This window comes from Varanus komodoensis, unplaced genomic scaffold (genome assembly GCF_004798865.1).
Source record: "Varanus komodoensis strain SLA01 unplaced genomic scaffold, ASM479886v1 scaffold20_1, whole genome shotgun sequence".
NCBI classification, from domain to species: Eukaryota; Metazoa; Chordata; class Lepidosauria; order Squamata; family Varanidae; genus Varanus; species Varanus komodoensis.
Genome location: NW_025335587.1, coordinates 19,983,405 through 19,999,351, shown reverse-complemented (window position 1 = coordinate 19,999,351; position 15,947 = coordinate 19,983,405). Strand labels below are relative to the sequence as shown.

Here is a 15,947-nt window from a genome sequence, read left to right as displayed (position 1 = left end):
GGAGAAGGGCTGGGGAAAGGGTCCAGTCACCCCTCTGGTCTTGCTTTAAATGAGAGAAGCAAGCAGCCAAAAATGCAAAGCGCAACCACATAGGAAGGAAAAGCAGAGGAAGGAGCTCAGGTGTGCTCAGCTGCACACTTCTGTAATGACCAAAATCACTGCTTGTTGGTCTTGCTATACCTGGAAGCAGCAGGCAGATGAGAATGGTAAGAATCATCAGTACAGGAAGGGTTCCTGTGTTCCTCAGAGCTGCACTCTCCTTTCGTGAGAGTTCCCCAACCTCACTTTTAGCTGACAGAGTCAGCAGGGTGATAAACCCACACAGCCGCTTCACCACACGTGAGTCTGGACACCAATATTTGGCACTTGAATCAGCCCAGTGGTTGCTTCTTGGTTTAAATGAGGTTTTGTTTCTCCCTCCCACATCCTGATTCCTTCCAGCCATGCACCGACGACTGTTTCTCTAACATCACTCTCAGACTGAGCTATCGGCTTCATGCCTCGGAGACAGACCTGAGTTACCCCTCGGCCATGCTTGATTTCTACCAGGTCTCCGAAGTGTATTTCCAGGTAAGGAGTGAAACACGACCTCCTTGTCCTTCCTGTCTTGAAACAGCTTGCCTGCTGCACCTGAAGCAGCAGGTGAGTCACTTGTCCTTGGCACCCACAACTCTTTCCTCCATCAGCCCGCTGCCACCTCCCCACATCTGGGGTTTCTGCAGTGAGACAGGAGCACCCCCTTTCTTCTCGGCCTTGTTTTCTCCAGGGAGGGGAGCAGGATACATAAGGGAGGAGAAAAACTCTGTTGTTGCAGGGCCTTCCTCTTTGCTATTTTGTGATGGAAGGAATTTTGGCCGGTGCAGCTTCTTACACAGAACAGGTGGGGGGCATGGGGCCTCCCAAATCCTCTCCCCATCTCTCACCCAGGCATGAAAAGCGCAGAGTTCATCTGACCTGGCCTCAGAGCTCTCGTATGGGGATAGTTCAGTCCTCAGGATTCAAAGCTGCTTGCAGGCTTATGGAGTAGTGATTTTTTGAAAGCTGACAAAACACAGACAAAAGTAGCAGTGGGCATCACCATAATGTTAGTAATTGTACTGTTTTGACCTGGCCAATCCTGTCATGATTTCACAGCTGCCTTACACAAGGGACTGCGTGAACCAGAGCGACTGTGCACCACGGCTGAGCTTGGCTGTTCAAACAGAGTGAGTTTTCTGCATGTATTTCTAAAATAAACCTCCTTTCTCTCCTTTCTTTGCACTTACAAAAAGGTGCTCAGGGCATCTAGCTGGAACATGCAGATTAAGAACATGGTCTTCATTCCAGCATAAACACGGATCAATCGCAAATGTGGTGGAAAAACACAACGGAAGGAAGGAGGCCTGCCCGACTAATTCAGAACAAAAGGAAACTCTGCCCTCTCCTGTGCTGTCTTCCCGTTGGCTTGGGAGCAAACCCAGCCTCCCATGCCAGGGACTTCCATCGCCCAGGAGCAGCCACCAAGAAGGCCCTGCAGTGCCTTGCCACCAAGCGTACCTGAGAAGGTGGCTGTGTTGAAAGCAGTGTCTTTCCTTGAAGATCTTAAACTGGGCAGACTCTTCCAGAAGAAGGCAGTGTTGGGGTCCTTGTAGGGAATTAGGCAGGCCATGAAAACAATACGAAAACAAAATAGCCGGTACCTGGAATTGTGCCCAGAAACAGACCGTTAGCCAACAAACTTGTCTTAACATGGGAGTCAGGTGCTCCCTGCAGCTAAGCCCCAGACAACAGTTTAGGGAGGCAAAATCCATTTACTGAGCATTTTAATTGGCAGTGGCTCTCCAGGACCTTGGGCAGAAGGCATTCTTTTCTGTTACCAGCAACAGATATTTCTTTATTGATTAAATTAAATACCTACCTTTACTCCTAGGAACCTAGCATAATGCGCAGGACACTTTACGTCCAACAACCCTGTGAGGTAGGTTAGGTGGATCGCTGATGAATGGCCCATGTTCTCCCAGTGAGCTCCGCAACCAAGCAGGGACTAGAACCCAGGCCTCCCCAGCTCCGGTCACCACTGTACCACACTACCTGATCTTTCCCTGCCCCAAAAACTGGAGATGCCTAGGACAAAAACTGGGACCTTCTGTTGTAAAACGATTGTTCTCATGCCTTGAAATCAAGAGCCTCATGATTCCTTACAGGGAAGAGCTGGTGGTCGGCTTCACCAAGGAACTGGAAATGAACATCTACCTGGCAAACCGTGGAGGTGGCTCTTACCTGACATATCTGGTTCTGCAATACCCTGCAAACCTACACATGAAAAACATCCTGAAGGTACTGTCTCAAATTTCCCAAATGTGGCATCTGTTACCCACATTCCTTTGATCACATCCTCCTCCCCCAGGTCTGTCTTTGCCCTTCCTTTTGATGCAATGGCTGAAAAAGAATCAACGAATACTAAAATGAAAGCTGCATTTGAGAAATAAAATAAAATCTGATGCGGGTTAGAAGTGGGACTCATCTCAAAGTGTGTGTGTGTGTAAAGATCTGGTCCTTCTTTAGATATGGCTCCTAAGGTTTTTCAGCTAAGAAGTCCTTCATATAACTTTTCCCCCATTTATTAAGAATAACTGGCCACAGCAGCATATTTTTCTCATATCTTATTGTTGTACTGTTTGAAGATAATAAACCAGAATGTATTATACCTGAAGCTGATATGTGACCAGAAATACAGAAAACCAACATTCTAAATGCAACATGGCTCATGAAAATGGCAAACGCTTTTGGATTTGATAGTGGCCATTCATAAATACTAAAGTTAATATGTAATATAAAAGTTAAATAGAAGATGATGATTTAAAGGTTTCAGTAGATTTCTAAAATCAAACCTCCAGAACTGGGATCATCCCTGACACTTGGCTAAGATCAAATACACACTTCTCTCTCAGTCTCTCTCACCCTTAAATTGTGATCAATCAGAAATTTAGATATCTTGTAAAGACTGCCTTGTTCTGTAATTACCACTCCTTAATTCGAAAGTTGTTTGCAAATTTTATGGTATGGTTTCAGTCTCTTGCTGCTTGAGTTTTGACATTTTTATATGGGATTGCACATTATGGAGGTTAATGTTTAAGACTCGGTGTTTCCACAGGTTTCCACGCCAGTCATTCAGTGTGTTGCCTCTGAGCTTGCTCCAAAGCAATTCTCCTCTCTGAGCTGCAAGGTTGGGCACCCTGTGTTCAAGGCAAACACGGTAAGTCATCACCACAGCAGATTTTGTGTTTCTTGATTCATCCAACTGAAAGCTCTCCCTTAAGCAGACTTTTCCTTGCTGTCCATTCCTGAGCCTTCGACTGGGCTCATCACGAAAGGTCTGCAAAACATTTCGGATGCATTAGCTGCAGGATTTTGACCTACAGTGGAGGTTGTGGGGAGAAGCAGCAGGTCTGTTGGCTTGAACAGACCTTGCACAAACCCTATGGAAGAGAAGGGGCTGTGTGTGCCATTGGTGGAATTTAGAACATGCAGGGGCTTAGAAAAACTAGAACCAAAAAAGTCCCCTTTTCTGTTACCCCTGCTTAGCACAGCTGACAAGAGCTTGCCAGCACAGGGCTTCTGGGGTTGTATCTTGTACAGCTGGTGGGGGGTTAGAATTAAGCGACTCTGCCTGTGCTGCTGAGACCACATCAAGGGAAGGGACTGGTAGGAAATCGTAGGTGGGAACTATTAGTCTCACCCGAGCCAACAGACCACCAAATAGTTGTTTCAAAGACTGTGCAGCGAAGGGGGAGGGCCTCCTACGAGTCCAGGAGTTTTTGCTCTTTTTCAATCTCCCCTCTCTCCCTCCCTCCCGGTTGTGACACAGGCCCATTTCTCGGTCATCTGGCAACTCGATGGAAAAAGGTTCCCCGGCAGCTTGGCCAACCTCACAGTTAGCGTTAACAAGTAAGTAAATTCCGCTACTCTTGCTTGTAAATTCCAGCAAAAGTGTTCCTTTTGGTTACCAGTCCAGCAACACAAGCAAGGCCAGGCAGATAAAACTGGGATACAGAGAGATTTTATGCTTTTGATTGAGTTGGGAGACTTCTGCTTTAAAGGAAACAAAATGGTGTTTCTGGGGGTTTTTTGTGCTTTTTGACCTTACATAAGTGAAACAATAATCTTCAAACGTCTTTTGTTGCTTGTTTTGGTATAATGTTCACTATTCATTTAAGAGAGAGAGGCATGTGATGATGGTGAATGACTTTGGAACAGCCCTTTTGTTGATCAGATGTCGCTCGATTTTACCTCCAGCCACATGCCAAAGAGGCCCAAGAGACATCATAGCCGTGTGCTTTGGAAATTCCAGTGGGTGTATCCAATTGCAGAATCGTTTTGCCTACATTCAGGCCCTGGAGAGTTGTGGCAAAAGGGTCCCCCAGACAGACACTAAACGGTGCAAAGGTCTAATTAAAGGCATCGATTATGTCTGTGTTATGCCTCATGTAACATTACCCAGGAGAAGCCCTGCTCTCTGTTTTTGCAGAAAAGAGCGGCATTGCCTATGTTTAAAGATAATCTCCTCTGATCACTAGAATGAGTTTGGCACTCAGTGATAAAAACTTGAATGCCAGTTCGGTACAATAAGCAGGAAACGCGACAGGCAAGCCCAGCTGGCAAGGAGGGCTCAGAAAAGGAGACTTCTGTGCCCTGATTTGACGCTGCAAGAGGCCAGGTCTGGCAATCCAAATCCAGCCCACCTGTACACCCACTCCAGACTTCTGGTCTTCTCTTGACTGCAGTGTCTTTCCCCGCCAAGCACTCTGTTTGCGGGTGTCCTGACCCCCGTTGTGCACTCTTCCCTTCTCTAAGGCCGAAATGCTTCTCCCAGGGCAGAGGGTCAAATCCTAGACAGTGTCTGATGGGCAAAGCAACTGCATGCACCCTTTGGGGAAAGCAGTGAGAGCTTGAGCAAGGCCCAGAATGCTGCCAGGTTGCTTTTGCTTTCACAGCACCAACAGCAATAGCACAACCCTGATAGAAGAACGTTCTCTCCGTGTCAAATACGCCTTCAGCGCCATCCTCGGCAGGTAAATGGCCTCGGGAGCAGCCAAACTATGGTTGCATTCTCCAGTGTCACAGGAGCTGCAGGTGTTTATCTGGGGATGAATTTGCTTTGAAGATGGATTAAATTGCCTTCCTTAGTTGAGAATAACTTGAAGGTTTGGTATTGCACCGTTTTGCTAGCATAAGCTCCTTGAGCTTTTTAATCCTGGAGGCTTGGTCAGTATTGCAGGGTACGCATTGCGGTATAAACTTTTGCTGACAGCACCTGAAGGACTCTAGTTGGTTCAGAGTGAAAAAAGCAATATGGAAACCAGTAGAACCTTTAAAGCTAACCAAGTAAATAAGGTCGTAAGCCTTTGGGTGGCAGGGGGATGCAAACTTTTTTCTGTCTGAACATGCATAAGATTTCCACCATAAATTTGTTAAACTTAGTGTGGTGCCAACAGGAAGCCTTTAAACAAATTAAATAAGTAAACTATAGGCAGATACTAATCATAGCACTTACATCACCTTTATTAAAACCAATTAAAATTCTGCAAAACTGTGCAAGTTTCCAAGTTCTCCAAAAAAAAATCATCAGGCTCAGTCGTACAAAAGTCCCGTATCGCCTGCATTTGTACCAAGTCCAGGAAGAGGACTAAAGTATCATCCAGCTGTGCATTTTGGATTGTGCTGCCTCACTGTCCAGTAAAGCTAACTTCTGTAAGTCATCTTCTAAGGTGCTACAGGAATCTTTGTTGCTTAGGAGTTCGCCTTTAGAGTTTCGCCTGATATGACAACATTCCTTAGCTCTGAAAATGGAGATTGCCAAGGGAAGAAAAAACCCCCATTCTGAAGCCAGCAAGCTTTGGTTTCGTCCTAAGCATTTTCTTTTCTGCCACGGCACTCATACACCTGGAGAATCAACGGGAATCTCTGTTCTTCCCCCTCCTAAGAACAGTGTGTAAAGTATGCCGTTCACAGCAATTCCCATCAGCCTGAGGTAGCACAGCCAATGGTGAGGCGGCATGAAGTAGGGTGCTCATGTGGTATCGGACAGGATTTTTTAAACTAATTGCTGCACTTGATTTAACAGGCTGAATGTTTTTAACGCTGGCTTTGTTTAAATTCTTGAATGTCACCCTGAGCCTTTACCTATGTGAGTAACCTCAAGCTAACCTGTTTTGCCCTTTTGGGTAGAAAGATGGAGTATGGAACAAATAAATAGACCCGCTGCCCTTCCAGATGCCGTTGGACATCACACTTGATCATGCTCCTTCACTGGCCATGCTGGCTGGGGCTGATGGGAGTTGCAATCCAACACGGGGGGGGGCAGCACTGGATGCCCCACTTGTTGTAGGACAGTGAAGATTTTCCAAAAAAAGAATTATGATGGGTCTGATCTCATGGATCTGAGAGAACTCAGCTATTCATGGATTCACCTGGGTGGGTGACTTGGGTGACACCGTGAGCCCTCTGTCCCAAATGTGTTTTCCTTTTTTAAGGTATCAAATTGCTGTCTTAATTTATATATACACACACCTATTTGCCTGCAGGCCAATCCCCACTGTGAATGTGATCCTAGGCGACGGATCCCTCCAGAGCACCCACTTCACCTTCAATGTAAGTGCAAGGCTGCGGGCCCGTCCCCATGTCCTGGAACGAGCTGCCTCTAACCCCCAGGGGTCTCCTCTTTGCAGATCAATGGGAAAAACCCGTTTGGGGTGCCGTTTCACTTGAGGATCTGGATCCCCATTATGATAGACAACCAGCCGCTGGCAAATGTGATGAAGGTGACCGGGAGACAGGTAATTCTTTTGGCAGCTGTTTCTCTCCTTCAGCATGAGAATCAGCTCTGCTTTTCCAAAAAATTTGTAACAGGCTTCCCTCATGTGAAATCACGTGGGCAAAAGGTCCTCTCCGTCAGCATAAAGTGGCTTGGGGGAAAACAGCAATGACGGAAGCACCTAAACCGGTGGTCCCCCGTGGGCACCTCCAGGCACTTGGGAACTGCTGTGGGGCAGGTGGCCAGGCACAGAATGGCTGCCCTGGCTGGTCAAGAGACGAGGGGGAAAAAGCTGGTGAGGCCAGAAGCTGGGAGGAAACGGGAAGCTCCTCTGTAATCCTTTTCCGTCCTTACAGGCCTTTTCCCTTCGTGCCCTCCTCACTCCCAGCCTCTAGCTTGTTTCTCCCACACCACCCAAGTCTCTGCTTCCCTGCTTTCTCCTGGGCCTCCTAGCCTCTTCTCCTGTGCCTAGTTTAATTTTCATGCACCGCCGACCAGCTGCAGATTCAGGAACTGGAAGGACAGCCAGGTGCACTGGTGTTTTGTAATTTTTTTAATTAATCTTTTGGAGGGACTTGGGGATAAGAGCTTTGCCAGCGCTTTTGGATGTTCCTGCGGGTGCTACAACAGGAGTAAAATCATTTGCTTGGGCAGAGGAGGAGGGCTGCAAGGTGAGGGGTGCAACCGTTTGGAGAACCAACAGGGCTGAATCTGCCTCCTGCTTTTAAAACAAGAATTTTTATGCCCTCCTGGTCTTCGGGGAAAGGGGGGCGGGGACAAGCTCTGAACCTTAGAGTAGTCTTTGGAGCTATGAGGAAGGAAATAAGACAGAGTGAGTAAAGCTATGTTCTCCCAGCCACTACAAAAATAGCACTTCAGAAACAAAGACTATATAATGCCCTTTCTGCTATATACATAATACCTAAGAGCTGTGTGTCAGGTTTTTGCCCGGTTCTTTTAGCACGCAAGACCCAGTTATTCACTGGAACAAAGTGCTCGCATTGAGCAGATCTGTGGCAGATCTGAAGCCGAGAACCTCTTCGGAGAACAGCTTGAGCTGCTTCTCAGTCTGTTTCATGGAAGATGTCTTGGGCCTCCTTTTGTAAGTCACCTCTTTTAGAAGTTTGTCCGCCAGGTAGTGGAGCCACAAGACGTTGCTGTGGGGGGAGTAGCCAGCCCAGTTGTTCGCGTTTTCCTCTCTCATCTGCCTGTAAATGTCAAACTGATAATCCCCTTGACCTTGGAACACCTCTGTATCAGTGGAAAGGTCACAGTATACGGTCAAGCCGTCCCGCTCCAACCTGGAGAAGGTATAATCAATAATGTTCACGAGGTAACCTTGTGTAGGAAGGAGGCGGGTTTCCCCATTCAGTGTGATGCTCACATCCTTTAAGCGGGTCTTCCTGACCAGCACGTTCCCCCAGTGGAGGTCCCGGTGCTCGAACCGCAGTGCCTCCTCGGCCACAGCGAGGGAAGCTGTGACTTGTTGCAACAGGCTCTTGGCCACAGCCACAGAGTTCAGCTGCTGGTGCCGCATGTTCTCCAGGTCAGTGCCTCCAAATTCAAATTCCAGGACCATGAAGAGCTGCTGGTCTCCAAAGAAGTCTGGCCGGTCATTCTCAGACTCTCTCAGCCTGTGATACTCATCCCAGGCGCTCAAGAGGGGCTCAGGGTAAGCCCCCTGCACACAGTGTACCGAATACAGCCGAATGAAGCCAGACGTTTGGTTAACCTTCTCTTCCGCCAAGAGGCTGAGCTCTTTGGAAATGATGATCTCGGGCAGGATCTCACTGAAGGTTTTCTGAGGCTCCCCATTGACTCTGTTGCTCCCTTCAATGGGAATAATTTTTAACGCCACGGCTCCCTGCTCACCCTCTGTCCTGAAAACCTCTCCAAATACCCCCTCTCCGATTTTCTCACATTTCTGCATCTTTTCTGAGGAGATGCAGTCCTCGAAGGGAATGGGGCCCCTCTGCTGGCACTCCCCGTACACTTTTTCAGCATCTGTCAGTGCCACCTCAGGTGAGAAGAACGAGGTCATGGATGACAGCAAGACCATTGAAGAGGTGGGACAAATCGAATAACCCAGCTTTTGAGTGAAGGGGATCTTGGAGGGCTCTGCAAGGTGGGATTTGACAGGTGTGCCAGCAATGCTGCTGTTAAAACTTTCAGCCTCGGACAGGATTTTCTTTTTCTTGTGGAGGGATAAAGAGGCTCGAATTCTGCGCCACAAACCGGAGTTCTTCAATGTGCTGTCTGGAGACAGAGACAAAGGAAGATCATCCTCCATGGGCCCTTGGAGGAAGGAGTTGGTCTGCTGCTTCCACCCCAAGTTTTTCTTGTGTCTGATTTGCTCAAGCTTCCTGTGCTGCCTCCACCGACTGGAACTGAAACCCATGATGCAAGATTTTTTGCCAGTGGTTCCAGCAGGGACCACCTGACTGGTATTTCTGGTGCTAGACCTTCCAGGCAAGGCACATGGAGAATCTGATTGTGAAGTGTCTTTTTTTTCAAAACAGTAGCCTGAGGCTTGCTTTCTAGAGGAGTGAGTAGCCAACCAGTTTGGTACCACTTGATTGTCCAGGAGCACTACAGGCTGGAACTGGGGGCTACTTTGGTCCAATTCTATCAGCTCCTCTGAGAAAGTGCCATTTAGCTCCACAAGTGGAACAGAGATCTGCTGCCTCTTGGCAGGAAGAGGGATGGCATCTTTTGGATTAGAGAGCGCAATTTTGCCATCGCACATTCTAGCCTGAAGCTGTAACGCTCCCCGAGAAGGACTCAATGAGGCAATGTTACTCTTTGGAGAAATGGACAGAGCTTGACCGTCATCTGTGTTGGGGCTGGATGACGAACTCCCTAGATGGGTTGTGAGCTGCTCCTGGTTTCCCAAGGATGCGCCTGTCTTGCTCCAGTTCTTACAAAGCTGTCCAGGAAAGTGGCTTTGAACGGGTGTGCAGGACAACTGGCTGAGCTGCATCCGAGACCCTGCCTGGGAATCCACGTGGGAATACTTCCGCTGCCGGCTTCGAGAGCTGTCTTGTCCAAATTGCTCCAAACTGCCTCCCATCTCCTGAGCGTCCCCATCCATCTTCAGCAAGCTCAGTTCTGAGAGGACATAATCACAGGTGCCATAGAAGTCCTCTTCCTGCGGGAAGCTGCCCTGAGAGCAAAGGAGGCAGGAGGGAGGCCTACTGCCCTGGAGAACACTCCCTCCCCCTTCCTTCTCCCCAGCCCAATCCCTTTCCACCACCTGTGGGGTCAGGCAGGGCGGCTGGGGTGTGCTGCACAACAGAGGGGGCAGCTGCCCAATCTGACCCCTGGCGAGGGGCCTCCGCGCACGGTGCCGGTGGGTGACGTTCCTGCGCAACGGCGTGGGGGGCCACAGATCGCTTGCCCCACCACCAGCCTTGGGGTGGGTATCTGAGGCCCGATTCGGGTCCCAGTTCTCCTTGGGCTGCTCTCGACCCTGCTTGCCCCTCTCTTCCTGCTTCACATCCTTGACTCTGAGCGGCTTTTCCCGCAGTCGGCGCCTGGGGGACAGGAAATCCGAGTCGTCGTCGCGGGAGGGGGAGGAGGAGGAGGTGGTGACCTCCCCGGAGGAGCTGGTGTTGAAAAGCTGCTTGGGGTCGATCCGGGGCGAGACCCACAGGGCGGGCCGCGGGAGGCGCCTCAGGCCGCCAGCAGGCCCAGGCCCAGGCCCGCCGCCCCTCCTCGCTCCTGCTCCTCGGCCTTGCTTCCCCCGCAGCCCCGAGTAGGTCCTCACCAGCGTCGGCCGGGGCTTCTCCATGCGAGCGGAGCCAGGCCGGCCGGACGGAGCGGAGCGACGGGAAGTGGCCGGCCGGAAACGGGCGGGCGGGGCCTTGCTGGTCTTCGCCGGGCGGCCCCGCTTAGGCAGGCCAGAACGGGCCGTCCAGCGCGCCCGCCGCCATTTCAAATCCAGCTATCGCGAGGAAAACTCCGCGCCGCCCCGCGCTTCTCGCGAGAATTCGGGCCGCGGGGGTGGCGGTAAGTTCAGCCAATAGGAAGGTAAGGCGCTCTCGCGAAGTGTGGCGCGGCGCGAGAGGGCGGGTGGGGGAGCGATTCGCGTCGGCTTGCCCTCTCTGGCCCTTGTCCTCTCTATGGTCGGTGGTCATAGAGGGAAGGGGAAGTTGGACCGGCGGTCTGTGCGCCCTAATTTCCGGTTCGGGAGCCTTGAGGGCCGAAGGACGCCATTTGGTGGTCAATGAGCAAGCTTGGCTCAAACCCTGTCCAGTTGAGCGCTGTCCATGGAGAAAGAAAGTGTGAATTAAAAATAAGTGAAATTATTGTCTTTACTTAAAGATTAAAATAAGATTGGGAGCAGGAGAAGGAGAATTATGTAAGACTCTTTGAGTTCTTTGCAAGAAAAGTGGGATATCAATCAAATAATCGAGTAAAGCATTGTTTTCAATACTATTTAAAAATAACAGTAAATAAGTACATATTCATGTATTGCGAATATGCCTGCAGAAATAAACCTTATTTGAGTTAAATGGATGGTTATACACTGTATAAGATTGAAGTCTTCAATATTTTAAAATATTTTTGATTGGACTTAGGGCATAGCACAGGTTAAAGTAATTAATCTAACTTGAATGAAGGGTCACTGAAGTCTTCCTTTGAGTGTGTTCATGGAGTTGATGCAGGAAGAGTTGTGAACCATTTTTTGACACTGACACTGAACCATTTTTTGACACTGAAAGCAAATTCAACTACACGAAAGTACAACAAACCACAACCAAACAACTTTCTATTGATCATTGATCTACCTTCAGCCTCTGCGGTATAGCACTCTGTATGCACGTCCACGTATGTTCTGGTAAATGGCTGTATGCTGAGCTCACAAAATGTTACACACCTGCAAAAGTTACATATACTGTGAGGAAGTTGAGGCATACCTTTCCAAACTAGGAAAATGCTCCAATTCTGTCAAGCAGCAGCTGATGGAATGAAAGCAACTTACCAATCCATGAAATGATCACAGGTAAGAGACTAAATGAAATCTGTGCACCTTTGGAGAGGAAGAGCTTTGCTGTGTCCCTTTCCGTAGACTGCTAGCCAAGAACATACAATCAAAAATTCTAAGCCATCAATCCTGCCTTACCATAACATTTTCTCTTTTTTCACCAGAATAGCACAGTGTGTAAAACCGAGACTGGTTTCAGCCAGAATGGAAAAATGAACTTTGGAAAGGAAGACCCTCAGGTAAAATAGGGGAGAGGAGAGCTGGAGTTTGTTTGTTCGAATCCTGCCTTTTGGCTTCCCGAAGAGCTAAGGAGACGTTAAAAGCATGTATGTTTTCTGAATTGCAGTGTGTGGTCACTCTAGCCAGCATCCTGTGCGATTCGTGGAGGGTCCGTCAGTGTGCGATGGCTCTGCCAGCCAAGCGCTCACTAATTCTCTCCTCTGTTGCCCACACTTTGATCTGAAACTTCATTTTGCTCTTTCAGAGTAGCCAAGCAGTCACGTTCCAGGCTGTGAACTGCACCATCACGTCGGAGAGGGAGGAGGTGACAGTGACCGCAGAGATGCCTTTAGCTGATTCCTTGCAGGTAGGTGGCAGGAGAGAGATCCCACCAAAAAGGCCCTCTCCATGATAGCCACCTGCCCTTCCCCGTTTGGTGGAGACCTCCAGAGAAGGACTTGGAATTAGTGTGGCAACTGACGCTTCCTGGAGCAGAGAGACGGAAGAGGAAAATTTTACCCGCTGTGGTTCTGCACATGGGGTTACTTCACTGCAGAGGTGCAGTGAAAGTGGAAGTTGGCAACATGGTTTCAACACCACCTTGGGGAGAGGCCCCGCTGTCATACCCATTGCCATCAACCCATTTTACAGATGGGAAAACCCAAAAGGTCCCAGATAATAGTGCAACTGCATGTGGTCTATAAGCTATATTGGCGACATACAGGTATGTGAGGGGGTGTCCCACGGAGGTGGGCAGAGACCTGTTCTCCCCTGCAGAGGAAGGCAGGATGCGCCCCAACGGAGCAAAGCTCAGGGAGCCAAGGTTCCATTTGGATGCCAGGAAGCACTTCCTGACAGTCAGGACCCCGAGGGTGTGGAATGGGCTTCCACGGGAGGCGGTTGAGGCCCCATCGGTGAGGGTATTCAAGGATAGGCTGGACGTCCACATGGTGGGCATGTCGTGAGCGGAGCTGGTTGGAGCCGGAGGTCAGACTAGATGGCCTGGGAGGTCCCTTCCGACTCGCTCTGTTTCTATGTCTATTTTCTTCCTTTAGGTCTTAAAAGAAAATATGGAATTGGAGGTTCTAGGGGAGATTATTTTCGACAGCAGCCACTATATGGACTTGAAGAGAGGAAACCACAAAGCTAAGGTGACTAGGGAGATGGGCCTGGGGGGGCATACCCCTTCCCCACTCCTGGGGATGATGGGAGTCATAGTCCACCCTATCCAAAGGTGTCCAGGCTGGAGAGAGCTGCACAACTTTGCAAACAACATCCCCGCAGAAACACAGTATTCTGCTAAACCTGTTTTGCTTCTTTATATTCAGATCAGTGTTAAATTTCTGAAGCAGGAAACACCCAATTTCCTCCCAGCTATTATTGGAAGCTCTGTTGCCGGATTCGTAACCTTGATCTTCATCATATTCTGTCTTTATAAGGTCAGTGTTTTTTAGTCACGTGGCCCAAACTCACATGCAACTGAGTGTCATTCTCAACTGTTGTTACGGTCAGCACATCTGTGCCTTACTGGACTATTTTGTGAGCAGCGGTTCGAAGGGGTCTATAGTGCCCTCTGGCACTAACCCTAACCTTTTCTCCTGTCCCCTCCCTGGTCCCCCTCCATCACCACACATTTGGGGTTTCCCGGCCTTTGTGCAAACTCCTCCCCATTTTGGAATCGTTCGAAATGCCTCCGCCACAGCTTCCACAGCTTCGTGGCGGTAAAGCTGCAAGGAAAAAGAAGCGGGTGCTTTGTGATTTTTGACCCTGCCTTTTTATGCAGCTCCTAGAAGCAGAAGCGACGCGGCGAGGGCTTCAGGTGTAGGGCCCACATCGTTGTTTGGGGGAAGGGCTATTTTGTCAGAGAGGCCGGCATGCAGGGACGCCTCCTCTCTGGTACAAAGTCGGTGGCGGGAGAAATACGGTGGCTGGGACAGCGGTAGCAGCTGGGCGCTCAGCCTGGACTGGGTTTGGGATCACGGCCTCTGCAGCCTCCCACACACACCGGACGGGCAAAGCGACCTGGAATGAGGGTGCGACCCAGGACACAGCGGCACTGGGGGCCTGATGCTAATTTCTGCCAGCGCTGAGGAGTGTGCCGACAGCTTTGAACTTTTCTCTTGCTGTCAGCCCTGAAAAATGTATGCTTGACTGACTTATTTGATTTTTATCCTGTCTTTTTTTGGAGAACTCAGCGTGGTTTCCATCATTCTCCTCCTGCGGCTCTCAGTCTTACCCCCAGAATTGTGTTTCTTTGCTGCCTTTCTGAAGTCAGCTAAGAAAAACAGTGGAAGATAAGACATAATCAGATCAAACATAGGATGTACTAAAAGTCTCAAAAAAGTAACAGCGAGGGAAAAGGAGACGTCCCAACTCCTTTCCTTGAACAATCCCGATTCCAAAGGGGGTGTTTTTCAGAGGGCCAGAAGGAGCGTTTTCCTAGGCAAAAACTTCCTTTAACTGAGAAATCAGTTATTTTTATCTTCCTGATCAATCCACTAGTCAGAATGACAGTTTAGAAACAAAGCCAACAGAAGTTGCCAGAATCCCAGCACTTTTTTTCTTTTTGATTTGTCTTTTTTCCCCCTTCCCAGTGTGGCTTTTTCAAAAGAAAGTACAAAGCCGGAATGGAGCAACGGCGCAATTCCTGAGAAATAAGGACGGAACAAGATTGCAAAATAGAACCAAGCGAAACCTGTTCCTGTAAGACTCCATTAAGAATTGGACTAGGCTAAATTGAAGAGGGGCCATAATATATCTTTATCCTTTTTCCCCTTTTGGTGGTGGGTGGGGTTGTTTTGTTTTATCCATGTTCTGCTGCCTCCCCTTGTAAGCTGTCCTAAGTGAGAGACTGGAGGAATATAAGAGGGAATCCCCGGAAGTAGGACGGGGAGTGCAGAGATAATGTATATGAGATTATCTCTGTCTGTTGATTAATAATCCGTGTACGTATTCTAACTCTGTATTCCATAAACTGTGTATCATCCTTGACACAGCTGGTTTTGCTGCTTCCTCATCATGTCGGATCTAAATGGATATAGGTATGTGTAAGCGTCAGTGAACGCTTGTGTACCACCCAGAGAACTTCGGCTGGTGGGTGGTACAGAAATTATAAATAAATAAGGCAAACTATCCATATATGTGTCCATATAATAGGGGCATCTGTGTGTCATCCACTCAAGTATCAAAAGAATCGTTAGGTCTTTGATGCACTATGTTACAGGAGGTAGGCTCTTAACTTTCTAGTGTTGTAGTACCAGCCTTCTAGCTGTCAGCAGGGTGTGGAAAAACTATTTGCATTAATCTTGCTTTAATTTGCAAGAAACAGGTAGATACCTTAAAAATGTACATCAGAAAACATCAGAGTGTTCTATACAAAGTTTTTCTCTATTATACCTTCCACCCCAAAGAGACACAACTACTTGGCATCACCAATAATGTATGATTAAAAGAATTAATAGTCCTATCACAATGACAGCAATTAGCTGACTTAGAGAAGCCCTTATTAATGAGACGTTGCGGCAGCCAGAAAATGCAAAGCACAACATTTTTGTTAAATAGGATGCAACTTCAGTGCCACTGAAGCTTCCCTTAAACAAGCTAATGCAGCTTGGATGCAACAGGACATTGCGATCCCCTCTTTTGTTCTCCATTAGACCCAATGTGGGACTGCAGGTGGCGCAGTGGGTTAAACCGCTGTGCTGCTGGGCTGGTTGATCGGAAGGTCGCCGGTTCGAATCTGCCCAACGGGGCGAGTTCCTGTTGCTCTGTCCCAGCTCCTGCCAACCTTGCAGCTCAGAAGCATCCAAATGCAAGTAGATAAAAAGGTGCCACTTCGGTGGGCAGGTAACAGCACTTTGGTGTTTAGTCCTGCCGGCCACATGGCCACGGAGACTGTCTGCGGACAAACGCCGGCTCCCTCGTCCAGGAAACGGAGATGAGCGCCAC

General features: G+C 48.8%; 3 protein-coding genes across 3 annotated transcripts in view; 2 read left to right on the top strand and 1 right to left on the bottom strand.

Moving 5' to 3' along the window:
* ITGAE (integrin subunit alpha E) overlaps positions 1–15,133 on the top strand; it is a gene marked incomplete at its 5' end in the record, with an annotated part of 26,833 nt that extends 11,700 nt beyond the window's left edge. Inside the window, 13 exons of the mRNA XM_044430405.1 lie at positions 442–570; positions 1,135–1,205; positions 2,184–2,316; positions 3,134–3,235; positions 3,848–3,927; positions 4,974–5,051; positions 6,564–6,630; positions 6,708–6,815; positions 11,945–12,019; positions 12,265–12,366; positions 13,055–13,150; positions 13,328–13,438; positions 14,594–15,133. Coding sequence (XP_044286340.1) covers positions 442–570; positions 1,135–1,205; positions 2,184–2,316; positions 3,134–3,235; positions 3,848–3,927; positions 4,974–5,051; positions 6,564–6,630; positions 6,708–6,815; positions 11,945–12,019; positions 12,265–12,366; positions 13,055–13,150; positions 13,328–13,438; positions 14,594–14,650 — 1,209 coding nt within the window. The remainder of the gene's footprint in view (positions 1–441; positions 571–1,134; positions 1,206–2,183; positions 2,317–3,133; positions 3,236–3,847; positions 3,928–4,973; positions 5,052–6,563; positions 6,631–6,707; positions 6,816–11,944; positions 12,020–12,264; positions 12,367–13,054; positions 13,151–13,327; positions 13,439–14,593) is intronic.
* On the bottom strand, positions 5,521–10,702 carry HASPIN (histone H3 associated protein kinase). Its single transcript, XM_044430208.1, has one exon. It carries the CDS (start codon positions 10,581–10,583, stop codon positions 7,773–7,775), a length of 2,811 nt encoding a protein of 936 aa, XP_044286143.1. The 5' UTR covers positions 10,584–10,702; the 3' UTR covers positions 5,521–7,772.
* The window catches only part of P2RX5 (purinergic receptor P2X 5), a 15,418-nt gene continuing 14,135 nt past the window's right edge, over positions 14,665–15,947 (top strand). Inside the window, exon 1 of the mRNA XM_044430212.1 lies at positions 14,665–14,702. The gene's annotated coding sequence lies outside the window, so the exon portion shown is untranslated. The remainder of the gene's footprint in view (positions 14,703–15,947) is intronic.